General features: G+C 36.0%; 2 protein-coding genes across 2 annotated transcripts in view; one reads left to right on the forward strand and one right to left on the reverse strand.

The window, feature by feature from the left end:
- The window catches only part of RAB3GAP2 (RAB3 GTPase activating non-catalytic protein subunit 2), a 38,690-nt gene extending 20,789 nt beyond the window's left edge, over positions 1-17,901 (forward strand). The window contains exons 12-22 of the mRNA XM_008055303.2: positions 289-462; positions 563-669; positions 3,473-3,539; positions 5,346-5,416; positions 7,739-7,774; positions 8,929-9,003; positions 9,306-9,524; positions 13,035-13,124; positions 13,364-13,585; positions 14,477-14,635; positions 14,850-17,901. Of these exons, the coding sequence (XP_008053494.1) occupies positions 289-462; positions 563-669; positions 3,473-3,539; positions 5,346-5,416; positions 7,739-7,774; positions 8,929-9,003; positions 9,306-9,524; positions 13,035-13,124; positions 13,364-13,585; positions 14,477-14,635; positions 14,850-15,005 (1,376 nt within the window). The 3' untranslated portion in view covers positions 15,006-17,901. The remainder of the gene's footprint in view (positions 1-288; positions 463-562; positions 670-3,472; positions 3,540-5,345; positions 5,417-7,738; positions 7,775-8,928; positions 9,004-9,305; positions 9,525-13,034; positions 13,125-13,363; positions 13,586-14,476; positions 14,636-14,849) is intronic.
- A 238-nt stretch (positions 17,902-18,139) lies between these two features.
- Positions 18,140-18,730, reverse strand: part of IARS2 (isoleucyl-tRNA synthetase 2, mitochondrial) — a 45,487-nt gene continuing 44,896 nt past the window's right edge. Inside the window, exon 23 of the mRNA XM_008055304.1 lies at positions 18,140-18,657. Coding sequence (XP_008053495.1) covers positions 18,515-18,657 — 143 coding nt within the window. The 3' untranslated portion in view covers positions 18,140-18,514. The remainder of the gene's footprint in view (positions 18,658-18,730) is intronic.

Raw genomic sequence — 18,730 nt, forward strand, 5'->3', positions numbered from 1 at the left:
TGTACAGACATGTATGCATATGCATTTATATTTATTCAATATTTTCCGTAAGTATAAAGATGCCCTGAGATGGCAGATATCCCATTTGTCCTCACAAGTTGCATGGTGGCAGTAATACTGCTGTAAATCTCATAGCTTTTTGGGGACACCTTAAGTCTCAAAAATGAATGTGGCACTTAGATCTCTTCATAGGGAAATGTAGATTATGCAATGTTTTAGCTTCTATTGGCAAACACTGCTATCTATGTGTTATAAATTTTCATTTTCTTTCTTGTCTCCAAACTGTAGGTGGCATTGCAGACAGTGTGGCTAAGTGGGTATTTAAACAGGACTTCAGCCCTGAAATATTAAAACTGGTTAATAAAGAAAGCGATTTAGAAAACCCAGATGAACCCAAAGAAGGTATCAACAGATGTTTCCTTGAGGTGTCAGAGGTGGAGATGGACTTAGGAGCCATACCAGGTGATCCATAAATAATAAGAAATATAAAATCCAGACTGAAGAGGTATGGCTGAGTTTCAATAAGGAAAGAATAATATCACTGCTTTCTTCTGACTTTCAGATTTGCTGCATTTAGCCTATGAGCAGTTTCCCTGTAGCCTTGAGCTAGATGTGCTACACGCGCATTGCTGCTGGGAGTATGTTGTTCAGTGGAATAAAGATCCAGAGGTGAGATTCTCGTTACCTCTTTCATGTTACTTCTGCTTCTGTGCTCGTGCTATACATATGTGGGGACTGTTTAATTAAATAACTTTTTATAAACTCTGACTTTTTCCTTATTGTGATATCTCTGTATTACTAACTTTACTAGGCCTTTTTCATACATTGCCTCATAATTACAGTAAACCTACAGAGTGTAGGTATTATCATTATCACCACTCAAGAGAAGAAAAAACAGGGCTCAGAGAAGTGAAGTTCCTTCCCTGAGGACACACTGCTAAATAAGAGTTAGGATTAAGCATAGGTTGCTCTTTATCTGAAACCAGTGTGTTGCCCTACTCCCTATTTATGTTGTGACAAGTATACGTGTGTGTGTGTGTATGTGTGTGTGTGTGTATTATATTATTATACTGTTGCCCAGGCTGGAGTGCAGTGGCATGATCATGGCTCATCACAGTCTTGAACTCCTGCACTTAGGCAATCCTTCCTCCTCAGCCTCCTTAGTAGCTGGAACTACAGTCCTGCTCCACCATGTCTGGCTAATTTTTTGATTTTTTGGAGAAGCAAGGTCTAACTGTGTTACCTGGGTTGTTCTCAGACTCTTGGGCTCAAGTGATCCTCCTGCCTTGACCTCCAAAAGTTCTGGGGTTATAGGCGTGAGCCACCATGCCTGGCCCAACAAATATATTTCTTATTTCCTTCAGAATTCCTGCATGAGGTGGCACCTACCTTACAGAATATTTTTAATATTATAGTCATCATGATAAAAGTCAGAATAAAAATCCTGATGTCAACCTAGTGTCTGATTGTTCAGAAATGTCTGTATGTGTTATTTCTCTTATATTTGCTTCAGAAGAATAATCAAAAAGGCATATTCTGTACAAGGTTGACTGTAGTTCAAGTTTAGCCTTGTTGCCCTTTCTACTCTCTGCTCAGGCTTCATTTTTTTGGTAGCTACCATCTCTCCTAGGGCATTCACAGTCTGGAAGCAGGTAGGGGAAGGCCCCAAGCCTGGAGGCAGGAGGCCTGCATTTGGATCTCAGGTGAAGTGCTGGCAAGTATCTGGCTCAGGCGAGTCATTGAATCTCCAGCCTGTTATTTTTCTATCCTCTCCCTCCTCCTTTTTTGAATAAAGGTGCCAGTATCAAATAAGATGGAAAAACATATGGTAGATATTTTTTTTTTCTTCACTTAGCCCTTCCTAGTCAGTGCTCTGGTAAATTATTCCTCTCAAATCAAAATTAATTTCTTTATCATCCTTATATGAGCCCGCACTTTTGTAGCGATCTCTTACAGATGAACTAATTCATGCTAATACATTAACAGTAATGTCAATTAATGTAATTAATGATACACTTCCTTCCTCCAAAAAAACTGTGATCACTTACATAAGGAAGGTGCTTAAAAAAATAAGTGATTTAAATAAAAGAAAGATCTTTATCAATTAAACTTTGACAAAAAATGATTTTGTGACAGGGATCTTCTTAATACCATTAAAATCACCCTCTTCACTTGACTCTTCTGCAGCCTGCATGGTGATCATATTATACATATAGGCCCTCTACTTAAATGGGTTATTTTTCCATTTCATGAAAAAAGAAATGTTAGGACTAGAATGAACACATTATAATTTCCAAAATCTGAATGAATTAACTTCAGATTCAAGTGTACAAGAGTGGCATTTAAGAAAACTGCTTTATGCATTTGTTTATAAACCAAAGGCAGCTTGCATAGTAGACAAAGACAAAGCTGACTTCAACCCATTGCAACTGCTTTACAGCCAATAAGTAGAGCACACAGCTAGTGTGACCTTTCAGAGTGTTTCTGAACTGTTTATGTCAATTTTCTCCTAAAATAAGGACTATTATAATAGTATTCATCTTACAAGGTTATTGCCATTTATAGAGAAAATGCAAATGTATGCAGAGTGCCTAACATTTTGATTAGTGTTACCACTGTCCATTAGAATTGCTTACATTTAAAATCAGTCACAGTTTTGCTTGTTTTTCCTGTTAAATATTCATCTTGCCACATCCAACCACTATCTCAGTGCCACCATTTCACACACACAACTTTATAAGGCTCAAAACAATTAAAATTACCCCTGGGGAATTTTCAAAATTAGTTCGCAAAGATCTGGATAATTTCATCAGTATTACATACTATATTTGAGTTTTCATGTGTAAATTTTTTTGATTAGAAAGAGTTGAATTTCAAACATGCCTTCTAATATTTCCATTTACTTCCCTGCTTTAATTATTTCTCCTTGGCACTTACCACTACGTACTATATAATACATTTACTTATCATGCACATTATGTAGCTCCCTCAGCTATTAAATGATATCTTTTTTTTCTCCCTGTATGTAAGCTCAGTGAAGGCAAGGCTTTGGCTCTGTTTTGTTCATTATGGTGTCCCAGGTGCCTCAAACAGGGCTTGGTATATAATAGGTGTTCAGTATATTGGTTGATTGATGAATGAATGAATTGCATTTGTAGTAAACTCATTGCTTTCACATCTGTATGAAATTCAGATATTTATTGGAGAGAATATCGCTATGATGTACAAACCACAGCAAATTTGAATCCAGATGCTAGCCTATGAGACATGGAAATGTCTAGAAATTAATCACTATATAAGTAATGTGAATTTAAGGACAATTGAAGTTATCAAAAGTTACTTCTTAGCTAATAATTCCATGTTCTTATTGCAATATTTGTAGGTAGCTTTATGCAGAAACTTAAGAGAGAAGTCTCTATCAGTATTGGAGATACTTATTCAATGATATTTCTTTTTTCTCCCTTTATGTCAGGAAGCACATTTTTTTGTTAGGTCAATAGAACACTTGAAGCACATTCTTAATGCACATGTTCAGAATGGTAAGTAAACAGATGTTAAAAACATCATTCATTTAAAAGAGGCTTCCTGATTTAGTAGTATGTGAATTTAAAGATTCACATCCTATTAAATTTTTATTTAACCATTCTACAACCTAACATGTTATTGTGTACTGCTACATAAAGTATAATATTTTATATTTTTTAATATATAAAGTACTTAGAAAAATGCTGTATAGAAAGTGGCAAAGGTGTTGGTAGTAATTTCCCCTTTTCTCCCCTAAGCTGACTACTATTCCTTGGCATATTTAAGGGAGCTGTCATGCATGAATCCTTGATTCCCTCTTTAGTTCACATGTAGAGAAGGAAAGAGGGATGTACTTCTCAGGACTGTAATTCTTGATGAAAAATTTTGATAGCCAAAAGCCTAATAAGACTAGACTGTAGAAATTGTCTTGTGCTTCTTTTAATGGATGTGAATATTCTCCATTGGCTGCCAGACCTTGGGGACTGCTGATGTCTCTTTGAAAAAAATACTACAAATTATTTTAGAAAACATGTAAACAGATTCCATTTAATAGATAGATGGATTTCATTATAAGAATTACCTGAGGAGATCAGCATAAAGCTAGTTAGCAACCTTAGTAAGTGGTGAGACTAGGTGTGGGGCCGAGTGAGAGAAGATAGCACCTTATATGATAAATTCTATTAATAGAGAAGCTACTTATTGCTTCTTCACCTGTATCATCTGCTTACAGGTGGTATGAAATCAAATTGCAGAAATTATAAAACATCCCATTTTACGTGAAGAGAGCTTGAAAATTATTTATTCTTCGCTTAGATCGTAACCTTCATTGAAGAAAAAAAGATTTACTGTGAATCTTTTGGAAAATATGATCTCTAGATTATTCTATCCTCATTGAATAAAATTAAGTTGTTTACTGACTGCAGGCTAGTATTTCTTCAAGTTAGGCCTATATCATTTTTACCTTTACACATCAAGTGAACTTCCTGTCTTCTTCACAGTCTATCAGGGACCTCACTCCTGGATACAGACTTGCCTTCATGAGTAGTATTAACAGAATGTGAAATGTCATGTTTACACTTACTTTAGGAAATTTAATTTTCATGCCATGGCTTAGTAAATATGGGATTATAAAGCCCCGATTTTTGGTCTGGCTGTTTTAAAATATATTTTTAATATTTTGTTTTGTTTTTAATACTTTTAAATACATTATTTTAACTGATGGTTACATATGAAAAAATGAATTGATGGACAAGTTCATCGATTCCAACCTAGTGTTTGGCTATTAAGAATAAAACTGTTCTCAACAATCTTGTACATATCTTTTGTATTCATTTTCTCTTGAGTGTCCCCAGCAGTAGAATTTCTGGGTAATGGAGTAGACACAGATTTAGTTTTAGTACACACTGCCCAACAGGTTCCCAAGTGGCTTTACCAACGTATTCCACCAGCAACATAATGAGTGTTTCATTTGTTCCACATTCTCATCAACACTTGGTATTATCATTTTAAAAATGTGTTTGGCCTTTCTCTTGGTTGTGTGATGCTATCTTACTATGATTTTCTCTTTCTCTATTAACTAATGTTATGAATCTTTTCTTTTGTATATTAGTCATTTGGATATACTCCTGTGCAGTCCAGTTCTGACTTCTATTAAAGATAAAAATTTCATTAACTCTATAAATACTATATAAGAAATGATATCTAAATAAATAGCCCATACAGGTTAGAAAGCTTAAGGAAGACAGTAATTTTGTTATGTATGTTGAAAATGAGTCTGTGTATGCATTTTATTTACTACTTTACTTCTACTTGCTATCTAGGCATTGCTCTGATGATGTGGAATACATTCTTAGTTAAAAGGTTTTCTGCTGCTACATACTTAATGGATAAGGTGAGGTCATTTTCTTGTACTGACTTCTTATTTATTTGGTTCTCTTAATTAATTGATATTAGGAAGATTGTTCATTTAAGCTTTGTTAGACTTTTTTATTTGATAACTAGATCTTGCTCATGCTCAGTTAAATGTAATTCTCAGTACTGGCATTTTAATGACATGAAGAGGAGTTCTAAATCCTCAGAAGGAGAGCAATGTACTGTAAAGGCCTCTTAACCAGAGATTAGGATTGGTGGTTGATTCATTTTATTTTAAATTAAAATGTACAGATGTACACTTATCAAACTTTGGATGTAGGGTCAAGGTATTTTCTTTGAATGGGGTTGATTGCAGTTCTACTTCGGTTTCTTTGCATAAACTATACCCTTGATACATTGCCTATCATGTCTTGATCCTATTTTTTTAAGCTGTGATGTAAACAAAATCTTTAGATTTTTGTAATTTGTCCCCTAATCTTTGCAGTTGTTTATTCTACATCTAATGCAAAAGACCTAGGGGTTAGTCTCCTTCATAAATTCTTGTAAGGCATAGCATTTCTATAAACAACTCTGCTTTGTTCTCATTCATATATCATAAGTTATTTAATTAAATTACATAATTACAATAATATGTATAACCAGCATGAGTAGCTTTGGGAATAAATATAACATGCATACATCAAACTCAACTGGTGTGAGCAAAAACTGCCAGCATACTAGCGAGTAGCTACCTAGCCTCAAGCAGTGTGGTCGGGGGGCACTAGTTAGTATGATTTATAAGCCAGTCAAGAATGTAGGTTAACCTGGCATCATTTAAGTGGATATCAAGAGAATTAGCACTGTAACAACAACATATTCTTTTAAATGTACAAAGACAGCCATTTCTGCACCAAGAATAGTACTACAACTCAGCCCACTTGAGGTCACTGTTTCCTTTTAAAATGCTTTCTTTGATGTTATTGACATTTTTCTAGTTAAGTCTAAGCTATTCTTTCTCTATGCTCATCTTTCTTGCCTGCTTAACTGTTTCTTTCTTGAAACCTGCTTCTTTTGGTCTTATGTTTTCCTATTCTTTTGAGAGAATAGTAACAAAAAGTAATTTATGTGTGTGTTACTGTTTACGGTTTCATGGCATTCTCATATCCACTGTCACATTTAATCCTTACAATTTTGATTAGTGTGAAAATAGTCCTGAGCTACGAAGCAGGAGATTTGTGGTTATTAATTCAATAATTATTATAATGCATTAATCTCTCATGTGCCAAGGACTGCACTAGGTTCTGTGGTTGAACAGAAGAAAGTCACAGTCCTGGCCCTCAAAAAACTAGTCTAAAAGACAGGTAAATATACAATAGGGAGTTTCTGGAGCTCATAAGAGAAAGTAAATGACAAGACAAGGAGAAAGAAGTCGTCTGACTTGAATTCTGGTAGATGAGTACACTGATAACAGTGAAAAGTGGGTGAGAAAAAAACATTTCAGCAAAGTACGAGGCAGCTTGTTACATTTAAAGAAGTAAAAGTAGCTTAGTATGGGTAGAACATAGGCTGTACTGGAAGAAAATAGAAGCTGAGATGAATAATTTTCTGTGCAGGCTTGGATTTGGGATTTTCTAATAGTAGGTATAAACGTGTAGATAGGGTCTGGCACATGTGGTAAGGGCTCAGTGAGTGGTAGCTATTATTTTATATTGAACCTTGGGGCAGTTTTAAGCAGAACAATGGATAAAATATCTTCGAGTTGGGGTGGGCTGAGCTTGTTTGTTCAAAGGCTGTTGCAGTAATCTCAGCAACAGAAGTAGTGAGGTGTTTTATACTGGAGTCTCAGAGGTAGTGAAGTGTTTTAAATCTTGCTTATTACCCTGTAGACATATACAGTAGAATCCTAATAAGTACTTACTGAAATCAAGGAAACCTTTCTGAGCTAGGATTGTAACTCCTGTGTTTTTCTTTATTTCTATTTCAAACTATCGTGTGTCTTTACTAACAAGCAAAGTTCTTAGGTGTTCTTTATTAGTAGCCTTAAGTTTGCCTATGGGCTTTTAGGCAACACAGTTATTTGACTAAAAGTGAGAGCCAGATTTTTAGAGAGTTTTTGCTTACTTAACAGTTAAAATATATATAATTTATCTATGAAAAGGATTGTAAGTATGATATTTTTAAGTTTCACCACAAAATTACATCTACTACTGGCAAAAACCAATAGTCAATGAAAGGGTGCCACATTTATTTTTAGCTGCGTATATAGTTTTAAAATTTGATTACTTTTTATTTTCTATACTGTAGTAATGCCTTTTTACTTTAATTATTAAGTATTACATTACTTTGTGTCTTTTTGTCTTAGGTTGGAAAATCACCAAAGGATAGGTTATGCCGAAGGGTAAGTGATGTCCTATAACCAGAATTATAGTTGTAGTGAATCCCACACCTTATATCGTATCTTATTAACTGTAGGAGTGAACTTTGCCTTTTATCATCTTGATGACATATCAGTAGATAAGAAAAGTGAAAAGAGAACACTATACTAAGGAAACTGGTCGTGAACTGTGACCCATTTTAATTTACCTTTCCAGATTGTCAGATAGCATGTGTAAATTAAGTTTTCATAAGATATATTCAACTTTGGACTGTGTACTGGAGGATAACATGCTGTCATTGCCACACGTTTAATATTCTCATCCACAGATACTGGGCTTATCATTGAGGCCAGTGATTAATAGTGCTAGCTTTTGTTCAGAACTTTGAAATGTTCTTATTACAAATATCTTAGGAAATGTAACCACACATGAATCCAACTATTATAGGTACTCAGTCCCCCAAAAAGTTTATTGTTGAAGAATGTGTCTAGTGTGTTTTTGAGAGTGGTTGTATGACTAGAGTTATATGTGTTTGTGCATGCACATATGCGCATACACACACACATTGAATTATTTGGGGAGAATGTCCTCAAATTTATTTATTGGTTGTAGGTTTAAAAAAGATTAGACTTAAATGCAGTTGTCCCTTGGACAGGCCCTTTAAGGGAGTCATGTGTTGCCCACAGCATGAATATGATATTTAGTTCTCAAGCCTGGGGATTCTAATTTTGCTCAGAGGGTCCAGTTGAGTCCCGAAAAGATGCTTTGAGACCACCAGGCTGTTTTCTTAGAGCTTTTCAGTTTGGAGTCTCATGTGTTTATCTTCCAGGTGCCATGATTATTTGGCTATCTAATGCAGCAAGCTAAACTATGAGCCCAGGAGTGCCGCCATATGTAGTACCTGATGAGAAAGTATCTTTATGATACACAAAGAACACTAATTTTTAAAAGTTGATAGTAATACTGCTTTTTTAAAGCCTGGCTTTAAAATTGACTGATTCTAAAGCATCTACAGAAAGGAACTTACATGTGCTAATGCCTCGACTTTCAAATTCTTACCTGTCTATTTAGTATGGAAAGTGTGTTGAACAGAGGTGTATTGTATTCTTTTATTCTTTCTGATAGTAACTATAGCTGTTTTGCTGCAGGGCCTAATTAGGTTCTTTTTTAAAAACAGGATGTGGGAATGAGCGACACAGCAATGACCGCTTTCCTTGGCTCCTGCTTGGATCTTCTTCAGACTTTAATGGAGGTAGGAGGTGTATTTTCATTCTGAACTGCTTCTAAGATATTAAATATTCTGAAAATCATTGCACTTAATGAAGGCATATTTTAATGACAGTTTTTCATCTATTCACTTCTAAACTTTGACTTAAGCCTAAGTAGTGGTTTTCTTATTAAATTCTTATTAGAATTAGATTTTTTGACTTTTTATTACGATTTGGGGGGTGTGGAGTGTAAGTTTGCACTTTGCTGCTAGTAAGTTCATTAGGATATTTGTGAGATATCATTTCTCCAATTCTGAAAACAGTTCTCCATTTTCAAAACCCTCAGGCAGATGTTAGCAGGGATGAAATGCAAGTGCCAGTCCTGGATACTGAGGATGCTTGGCTCTCTGTGGAAGGGCCGATCTCAATAGTGGAACTTGCCCTTGAGCAGAAACACATCCACTACCCGCTGGTGGAACACCATTCTATCCTGTGCTCCATCTTGTACGCAGTCATGAGGTTTTCTCTGAAGAGCATGAAGCCACTTTCACTATTTGACAGTAAGGTAAGTATCTCAGAGGATTTCAGAGCTATTTTGGACTTGCAGATTTAGTGGACACATGAATTTTCTTGTCTAATAGAAACGGTCCAGTATTTTTGTGTAGAATCATTCATTGTGAGGCTTCAACTGCCTTATTCCCTGCCTACTTTCATTCTTCTGATTGGCTTTACATATCGGTGTCCCTTTTGTTTCACCCCCTCAGATGTCTGCCCTTCTCATTCTCCATATTCTTCCTGGATGGACTAGGCCTGACCTATCCCCAGAGTTTGAGGCTTTTCTTTCTATTGAACGTCTCTCTTTGAATGTCCTATGGGACTTCAAATATCTCATTCTAAAATATATCTCCAAACTCCCACCCCCAGCATGCCCCTGACCTAAATTTGCTGTTCCTTCTGAATCCTGTCTTGGATATTTAATTGATAGCATCATTTGTGCACTGGAAAAATTAGAACCTTTGAAGTTATCTGGCTGAATTACTTACTTCAAGCCAGTTTACGACATTATAAATTCATTCTTGTTAATTCTTCCTTAGATCGTATCTGTCCATTCCTCTCCATCGCTATTCCCCTAGTTCAGGCCTCGTCTTTCCATTGACTATTACAACAACCCCTTCCTCATCACCCTGCCTCCAGTTTCTCTCCAATCCCATGCGGCAGTAGCTGTCTTTCCAAGACAGGTCTAATCATATGACTTCCACACCTAGAACTTTTTGGTTCCCCTGCAGGATCAAGTCCAAACTTGTTAGTAGAACATGTAAAAGATCTTCTCAACTTGGCTGCTGTGAATAGTAAAGCCCTTTTCTTCTTCATGCAAGTATCAAATGAGAGACAGACATAGGATTCAGACTAGTGGAGATAAAATTGTTATCTTTGTTACTTAGCTTTTTACTGATAGAAACTAGGTTGGAGAGCTTAGGCTTGTGGGAAAGCGGGTTTTATTATTTCTCTTGTACATGAGAGACTTGCATCCTAAAGGACAGGCACAGCTGGGTCCCTGCAGGCTTCTCAAGTACCTGGCTCTGTGGGAGCAGAGAATGTTTTCTCCCTGTGGGAAGACTGCCTCCCCAAAGTGGGAAAGCAAGGGACTTTTGAGAATGTTCAGTTCCTCCCCCTACATTCACCAGTCCACATGGAAACATGGAGCCAGGGGAAGGAGGCTTCCCACAGCCATGACTTGCCTTTCCTGTTTTATCAACCAGGTACATAATAGGAACTCATTACACGTTTAATGCATTTATAATTTAGGAGCTGTTAAAGAAGTTACTTGGTAACAGTATGCAAAAGAGACTAAGGACGTAGTGGAGTGTGAGAAACCCTTGGAAGTCAGGAGTTGATGAGGACGTTGACTAGAGGGGAGATAATAAAAATCATGAAGGGATCTGGAGGAGTCAGTAACCTAATGACAGGCTGGGTATATGCTATAGGAAATGGAAAGGGTTATAATTAGATATAATTTCAAGCTCGGGAGACTGGGCATGCTATTTACAAAGAAGCCCATTTATGATTTACGGACATGTTGTGTTTGAAGGTTTATATGAACAAAAATAATATACGTTTTGAGAAATTTATTTTTAATCAGCAAGATTTAACATTTAGATCCCCAAAATATACTTTTGAAAGATAGACTAGAAGTCTAATGGCAAATTTTAATCTTCCAAATGAAATAATATATTACTTATATTGTAGATACAGATTTGAATGAGTTAGTATAACTTTCATTTGAGCTTTAAAAGTTTAAAAATAAGAAGAGAAATAAATGCCAAAATAGGCCAAGGTGGGAGGATCACTGAAAGCCAGGAGCTCAAGACCAGTCTGGGCAACTTGCAAGACCCTATCTCTATAGAAAATTAAAAAATTAGCCAGGTGTGGTAGCATGAGTTTGTAGTCCCAGCTACATGGGAGGCTGAGGTGGGAGAATTCCTTGAGCGCAGAAGGTCAAGGCTGCAGTGAGCTATGATAGCACCACTGCACTCCAGACTGGGTGACAGAGCGAGACCATCTCTTAAAAAAAAGAAGGAAAGCAAGGAAGAAATACCAAAATAAAGTGCCCAGCTTCATACTCCCTTCACAAAGGGACTTTGTGAAACCAGAACACATCTAGAATTGGACAAGCACAATGATGTTATCACCAATCCATATATCATGCTGAGATGACCTGATACAGCTGTATGCAGACTCTCATCTACAAATAAAAAGGCAGGGTGGTGAGTGAAACAATTCCAGTCTGTCGTTTACTAACTAGAATTACAAAGTTTTTCTTAGCCTCAGTTTTCTCATTCATAAAGTGGGGATGATTCTAGTGCCTGCCACATAGTTGTTGTGAGGGTTAATTGATATATTCAACATGAAATACTTAGTAGTGTCTGAAACATAGTAAATAATAAATGGTACTATTATTATAGACCCTTATATTTAAGACCAGCAGGTGGGAACTATAGAAATTGTGGACAAGTGTATCCTAAATATTTCAAACAGCAATGTCTAAAATATAATGGATTGCCCTGGGAAGTCTGGTGTTTCTCATTACTGAAGGATAAGTAGCTTTAATCTACTTGGCAATCACACTAGATGACCTAGACAGCTAGGTAGAGAAGAGACCTGAGATGACTTGTTTGCAAAAGAGGAAACAGTAACCCAATATGGTGGTCTACCTGGTTGGAAGTGGTGAGCCTGGGACTAGAGCCTGAGTCTTCCAGCTTAAAGGCCGATGCTTTCTGTTCTGTTTACATTTACTTCCAAGGAGCTTCTGAAACCTTTTTTTCTGATATGCTGTCTTGACTCCTCATACACACATCTATTAAACAGATGTTTTTAAACAATTCAACAAGTGTTTTAAAAAAGATTCATAGTACACACTATGTATCAGTGATCAATTACTGCAAAGCAAATTATCTCAGAATGTAGTGGCTGAAAATGATAGTTTTTACAGGTCGGGAATCAGTGTTCCTCTTATCCAGGTTCCTCTGGCTTAGTCTCTTCTGAGGCTGTAGTTAGGTTGCTAGCCCAGGCTGTGGTCTCATCTGAAGGCTCAACTGGAGTGAAGATAGGGTAATTCACTTCCAAGCTTGATTGTTGGTAAGATTCAGTTCTTTGCCATACGTGCCACTCCATATGGCAGCTCACAATATGGCAGCTGGCTTCCCTCAGAGTGAGTGGGAGTGAATGTGAACACTCAAGACAGAAGCATTCCTTTTGGAACCTAATCTTGGAAGTGTCACCTCTACATAATTCTGTTGTCTAGCAGCGAGTCAACAGCCCATATGTTAGGGAAGAAGACCATAGAAGGCATGAAAACCAGGAGGAGGAATCACAGGGGACCATCCTAAAGGCTGTCTACTGCATACTAGAAAATTGTTATACATATTCTAAAATTCTAAAATCTTATTGTTCAGGAAGAAAATAAAAATAAACCATGAGTTATACCTGATTAAATGACTTAAGTTTTTAAAAATCTTTCCCTTTTTCACCCTTAACAGTCCAAACTCATCAGTTTTCTTGATCTCTTTCTCTTTAGGGGAAAAATGCATTTTTCAAAGATCTGACTTCAATTCAGTTATTACCTAGTGGGGAAATGGATCCAAATTTTATTTCTGTACGACAACAGGTAAATTAGAGCTATTGGATTTCATTTTTGTTTCTTAGAAAAAAAAGCAAAAATCTATAAATTTTTCAAAAGAATGACCACTTTCAAGGTATTGAGAGCTCATTTCTCTTTAAATTACATGTTTGTTTGATAGTTTTCATAGAAAAAGCCACTATGAGTAACAGAAAAATAATTACTTTGATATTTTTTACTGAAGCATACTAACAAGTCATTGCTGTATCTCTTTCTCCATTTTCAAGTTCTTATTGAAAGTTGTAAGTGCAGCTGTCCAAGCCCAACATTCAGTCTCAAAGGACAAAGAACCCTCAGAAGAGGCAGTGACCACTTCTTTTGGGAAAGACCAAGACTGGCCAGCTCTAGCTGTGGACTTAGCCCATCACCTTCAAGTTAGTGAAGATGTTATCAGAAGGCATTATGTGGGGGAACTCTACAACTATGGAGTTGACCACTTAGGAGAAGAGGTAATCATGACCCTATGAATGTTACTGGGCTCAAGTTATAAAGTCAATAGCTGGACTAATCAATAAGCTTCAAAAAAGCTTTTATTTATTCCTTTTGTTAGAATTTCTAGGCACAAAAATAGAATAAAGGAATATTAAAATATAAAACCATAATCAAATAAATTCTTGCAGTATTCCTGCAGGGGTATAGCAGTAAACGACAGATAAGGTTCCTTCCTCATAGAATGAGAGTCTACTGGTAGGAACAGAAAAACATGTTAAATTTTGTGTTGGGTGGCAAGTGTTATGAAGAAAATTAACAGAATCATATGAATAAATAGAAGCTACTACAATAGGGTAGGCAGAGAAGATGACATTTGAACCAAGCCCTCAAAGATAAGCACCAGTCAGTCACTTAGAAAACTGGGAAAACAGTGCTCACGACACAAATAACAAGAAGTACAAAGATGCTGAGGTGGGGACTAGCACTGCTAGGTCCAGGACCAGAAAAGCCAGTATGACTGACAAGAGTAAGCAAGGAGTGAAGAAGTGAGATGAGGTGGGAGACTGTCAGGGGCCAAATCATGGCACCCAGAGCCCATGGTTATTCTAAGTGCATTCAGAAGCCATCGGAGGATTTTTAGTAGTCATGACATGATCCAATATAATTCCCTTTATTTGCCAAAAGCTTGAAAACAACACATTGTATAGTCATAGTGAACTGAAAAATTAGGTGATTTCTCAGGAGCAGAAATCCAGATGTAAATGCTCCATTTGATTTGGATTTGCCTTTGGTTGCATACATGGCCACAGCTCAAAAACCTAGAATCTCTTCACTGGCAATCCCATTCCTACAGATTAAGTAAATCTCTTAGCTCTGACTGTATTATTCCTCCATGTTCCTGTCCTCAGGCCATTTTACAGGTTTATGACAAAGAGGTCCTTGCCTCTCAGCTGCTGGTGTTGACCGGACAAAGGCTGGCTCATGCGCTCCTCCACACCCAGACAAAAGAAGGAATGGAGGTGCTTGCCAGACTTCCACCCACACTCTGCACCTGGCTGAAGGCAATGGTAAGTACAACAGAATGAGGTCCGGCAGAAGGCCAGTGGATGTTTTCCTAAATGCTTATTTAATAGCAGTTATGAAGAAAAGTTAAATGACAAGTTTCATTCTAGTTTTTTCTAGTTCCAAAGAAAAGCATTTTTATTGGGCGATATCTATTGTGACAACTCTTGAGTCAGTAGCAATTACAGTAGGTTATTTCTTTGTTCCATTTGCTTGCAGGAACCCCAGGATCTTCAAAACACTGAAGTGCCAATTGCAACTACAGCTAAACTAGTAAATAAAGTAATTGAGCTTTTACCAGAAAAACATGGGCAGTATAGTCTAGCCTTACACCTCATTGAAGCTGTGGAAGCCATATCTCTTCCTTCTGTATGACACTTGTCTACTGAAATAGTCTAAAACTGTGTGATTATAACACGAATTAGTGCATGGTTATTTTACATATTAAGATCTGGAATTTTATGGAAAGAGTATGTCTTTTTTTCTTTTGTAAAATAAATACATAAATAATTTTAAAAAGTACCATTCTGGCTAAATTTCACTCTTTGGTTAATACTGAAGATAAAATATAAACAAATATCAATTATACTATTATTAATACAGATGTTTTACTTTTTATTTCTAATTCAAATACAAGTAGCTTTATTGTTAAACTTGCTGTTTAAAATTGGTTATAATTTACAGATTATGTTATTATAAGATTCTATATTTCATATCTTGAATGTTATTGTTGTAATTAAATCTAAATGTGTTCATGTACAGCCCCCATCAGTAGAGGTAAACAGCCCACTCTCCTTTAATAAATGTTGAGAAAATGCCTTTCTTATCATGCCTAAAATCCCACACTGGGCTGCCACCTGGGAGTTCTGGATGCTGAAAGGTTCCTTTCCTAGAGGTTCTGCTGTTGCCATCAAGGACAACTTGCCTGAGGAGGCAGAATAGGTTCAAGATCATCATATTCATCAGAAGGAGACACTAAATAGAACTCTTAACCTGTTGTACTTGCCAAAATTGAGAATCTGAGATGCAAACAGTGCAGCAAAATTAATTATAACGTAAGTTAAGATTTGCTTTTTTTGCCAAGTTGCAAAGTTGTATCCACATCGGGTAACTGTAAAAATGTATTATCTTGTAAAATCTATGTAAAAAAAAAAAAAAACAAAGATACTAAAAATTTTAAGTTCAACTTTATTTTTCCTACAAGTGTTTAGAAATGTCTGCTTCTGGGATATGGTAATGTTCCTTAGGAACAGTACAGAAAAAATGCTTAGTGATATTACAGCTCTAGCAAACCTACCTCATAGCTGGGTTAAGAGGATAAAATACAACTAATTTTGTACCCTATAGTGCCTAGAGCAGTCCAAGTGCTAAATAAATATTTCTTGATTAAAACTGAACTATAGCTACTCGGGAGGCTGAGGCAGGAGGATTGTTTGAGCCCAGGAATTTGAGGCTAGTCTGGGCAACATAGCAAGACCTCATCTCTTAAAATTAAAAACAAACCAAAACTATTTTTAAAGATAAAAGTGCTCTGAGTTCTACAAATACCAAGTATTTATTATGGTATATCTTTAGAATGTAGCCATACTGTATAATTACTGATACCTGTCATGGGTCGTGATTGTTATTCATAGTAACTCATTGTGATACAGAAGCTTGTTTTTTCACTTCCTTGTAAGAAGCCAAGTCTAGCAGGTGCACAAAGTTGAGAGTACGTCCTTCAGGGATATTAAAAAAATTTTTTTTTGATGTTTGAGCTAAAAGATCACAACCAAATAAGAATTTAACTGGCTAAAACTTAGAAATTACTTTTTAAATAACTATCACATTTTAAAATGTTTCAGATATCTTGAGTATTTGGGGCGGGGGCCTGTGAGCCTGATTGAGGCACACATTTGTAGAATAGCAACACTGGAAAGGGCCTTCAGCTAGTCCAACCTCCCAGCCCCTGCCTAGATCTCTGCTGCCCCAGCCACACATATGCTAGAATTCTTGTAAACATTATCTAGCTTTATATTAATATCTACTTGTTATATGTGTTTTAAGAGAATAGTTCTTCCTGTGACTTTTCTAAATACTCTAAAACTAGTATGAAGCTAATAAAGCTGGTAAAAGAAACTTGGAATTATAGACATTTTTAAAGACTAAATCCTCAATTCTATGATCGCTTATGGGGGCTACTTACTAAGCATTTTGGATAATAAAACTGGTTAAATGTATTCCGGTAGGATACATAATCAAATCTGAGGATTACAGAGAAGAAAAATGAAACCTGAAATATGGCTTACAGAACCATAACACAGACCACTGAGTTTTTAGTTAGAGTTGTTATCCTAAAATTTAACAGTCATAGAATTTTCAAATCGAATTGAGTTGCATGGTTAAGAAAAGCAGTTAAGTATTTTATTTTACTATTTCATCAAAGGCTTTTAAAATCTGTGAGGAAGACAAATACCTGTGTATGTATGTATTCTATAACAACAAAGAGCCACAAATAAAGGAATTAGATTTTAAGTAAATGGGTGGTTTCTGAAACAAAGGTATGTGACACTTCTTGTAGTTATTGATGGGAAGCCAATAGCCAGTAGTGTTTTCCTGGATATATGCCCACCTTTACACTTCTTCATTAATGTTAAGTATCTACTTTTTTCATATTAATTTTATTGCATAATGCTGAAGGAAAACAAGTTTTCAAATACAACTTCTACATTACGAGTTGTGTTTAGATATAGAACTAGAGGGGCCAGGGTATATCTAGATAAAGAGGGATACAGCCGCAAGTTTCTAAATGCTTCATGTTTTTGCAAAAAGAAAAAAAAGAAGTTTCACCTTTGTTATAAAAAAAATCATCTGTGGTCAAAGAAATACTTATATTTAAGTTGCTTTTTAGAAACACAATCAATTGCAGTCTACAATCAGAAAACTGAGACTTACTATCACTAGCTCCAAATTGAATATAATGTTCACTTAGAAGTTGCTGTGATCCATTTCATTTATAAAAGAGACAAATATTTTTACAGTACACTATAGCAACGGGGAAAGCCCTCTCACCCTGACAAGAATGGGTTTGCTGGGCTTTTAGAAGTTAGATTTCTGCTGAATAGAATTAGCCATCCTTAAAAGATTTTAATCCAATACTGAATTGTTTATAAAATGCTCTATCATTTATCTATTGTAATGTATTGTAAGTAGTGAAATTCTGTACATACTGCTATTTTCTGTCCATTGTTGTGAACTTATGTATATTAGTGAAATAAATTTTCAGCTTTCATGTTGTTTCCTAAACATTCATTAATGTAAGTATTAAGAGATTTCTTCCCCTCTTGAATAACAAATTTGGTGGTACTTTTTGTTCTAATCCAGCCCCCCAAAACTAGCTATTCTGAAAAGGCGATGTTCACCTGTGGGAAGAATGAAATGAAACCTCGTAAGGGTAACGCTCCTCTGCTGTTCCCTGCAGAACCACTTTTTCACTCGATATTCACAACTTCTGCACTAACATCAGTCGATAGTTTTCCAGAATGCCTTTATTTTCAGACATCACAGAACTTAAATACTGAGTCAAAAAGATTTATAAAATATAAAACATTTTTTGCTCAGTCACAGTTGAAGGAAAGCTAAATGTGTCTACATTGTGAGTAAGTCCATTATGGATATATCACATATATATGTATGTTTCTGCATGTATAAATACATAATTATTTCTCTAGGTACAGGAAATATTTCTTTTATAATTCTGACTTAGGCCCTCATCCTCCACCAGTTACTGTTCCACTCATTACCTAAATCTTGAATTTCTTTCTAATACAGTAAATAATCCACCTAAACTTCCAGCCAGGACTGTCGGGAGGGTTCTTGCTCAGAGAGATATTCACGCCAGAGTACTACTTGCCACTAATAACTTCCGCACATCGAGGACAGAGTGTGTCTGAAGACTCAGCTGTATATTTCCAACAGCGAGGGCATTTTTCTTTGGTAGTTGGCATGACGATTACTTTGTATGAAGACTCTTCACGAATATCACCACCTATGAAAGAAAAATACATGATAAATATTCCTGATAGGCCATTCAGCTTGTATAACTATTTCTTAAATGGTTT

The sequence above is a fragment of the Carlito syrichta genome, unplaced genomic scaffold (assembly GCF_000164805.1).
Source record: "Carlito syrichta isolate Samal-C Ts95f unplaced genomic scaffold, Tarsius_syrichta-2.0.1 Scaffold301817, whole genome shotgun sequence".
NCBI classification, from domain to species: Eukaryota; Metazoa; Chordata; class Mammalia; order Primates; family Tarsiidae; genus Carlito; species Carlito syrichta.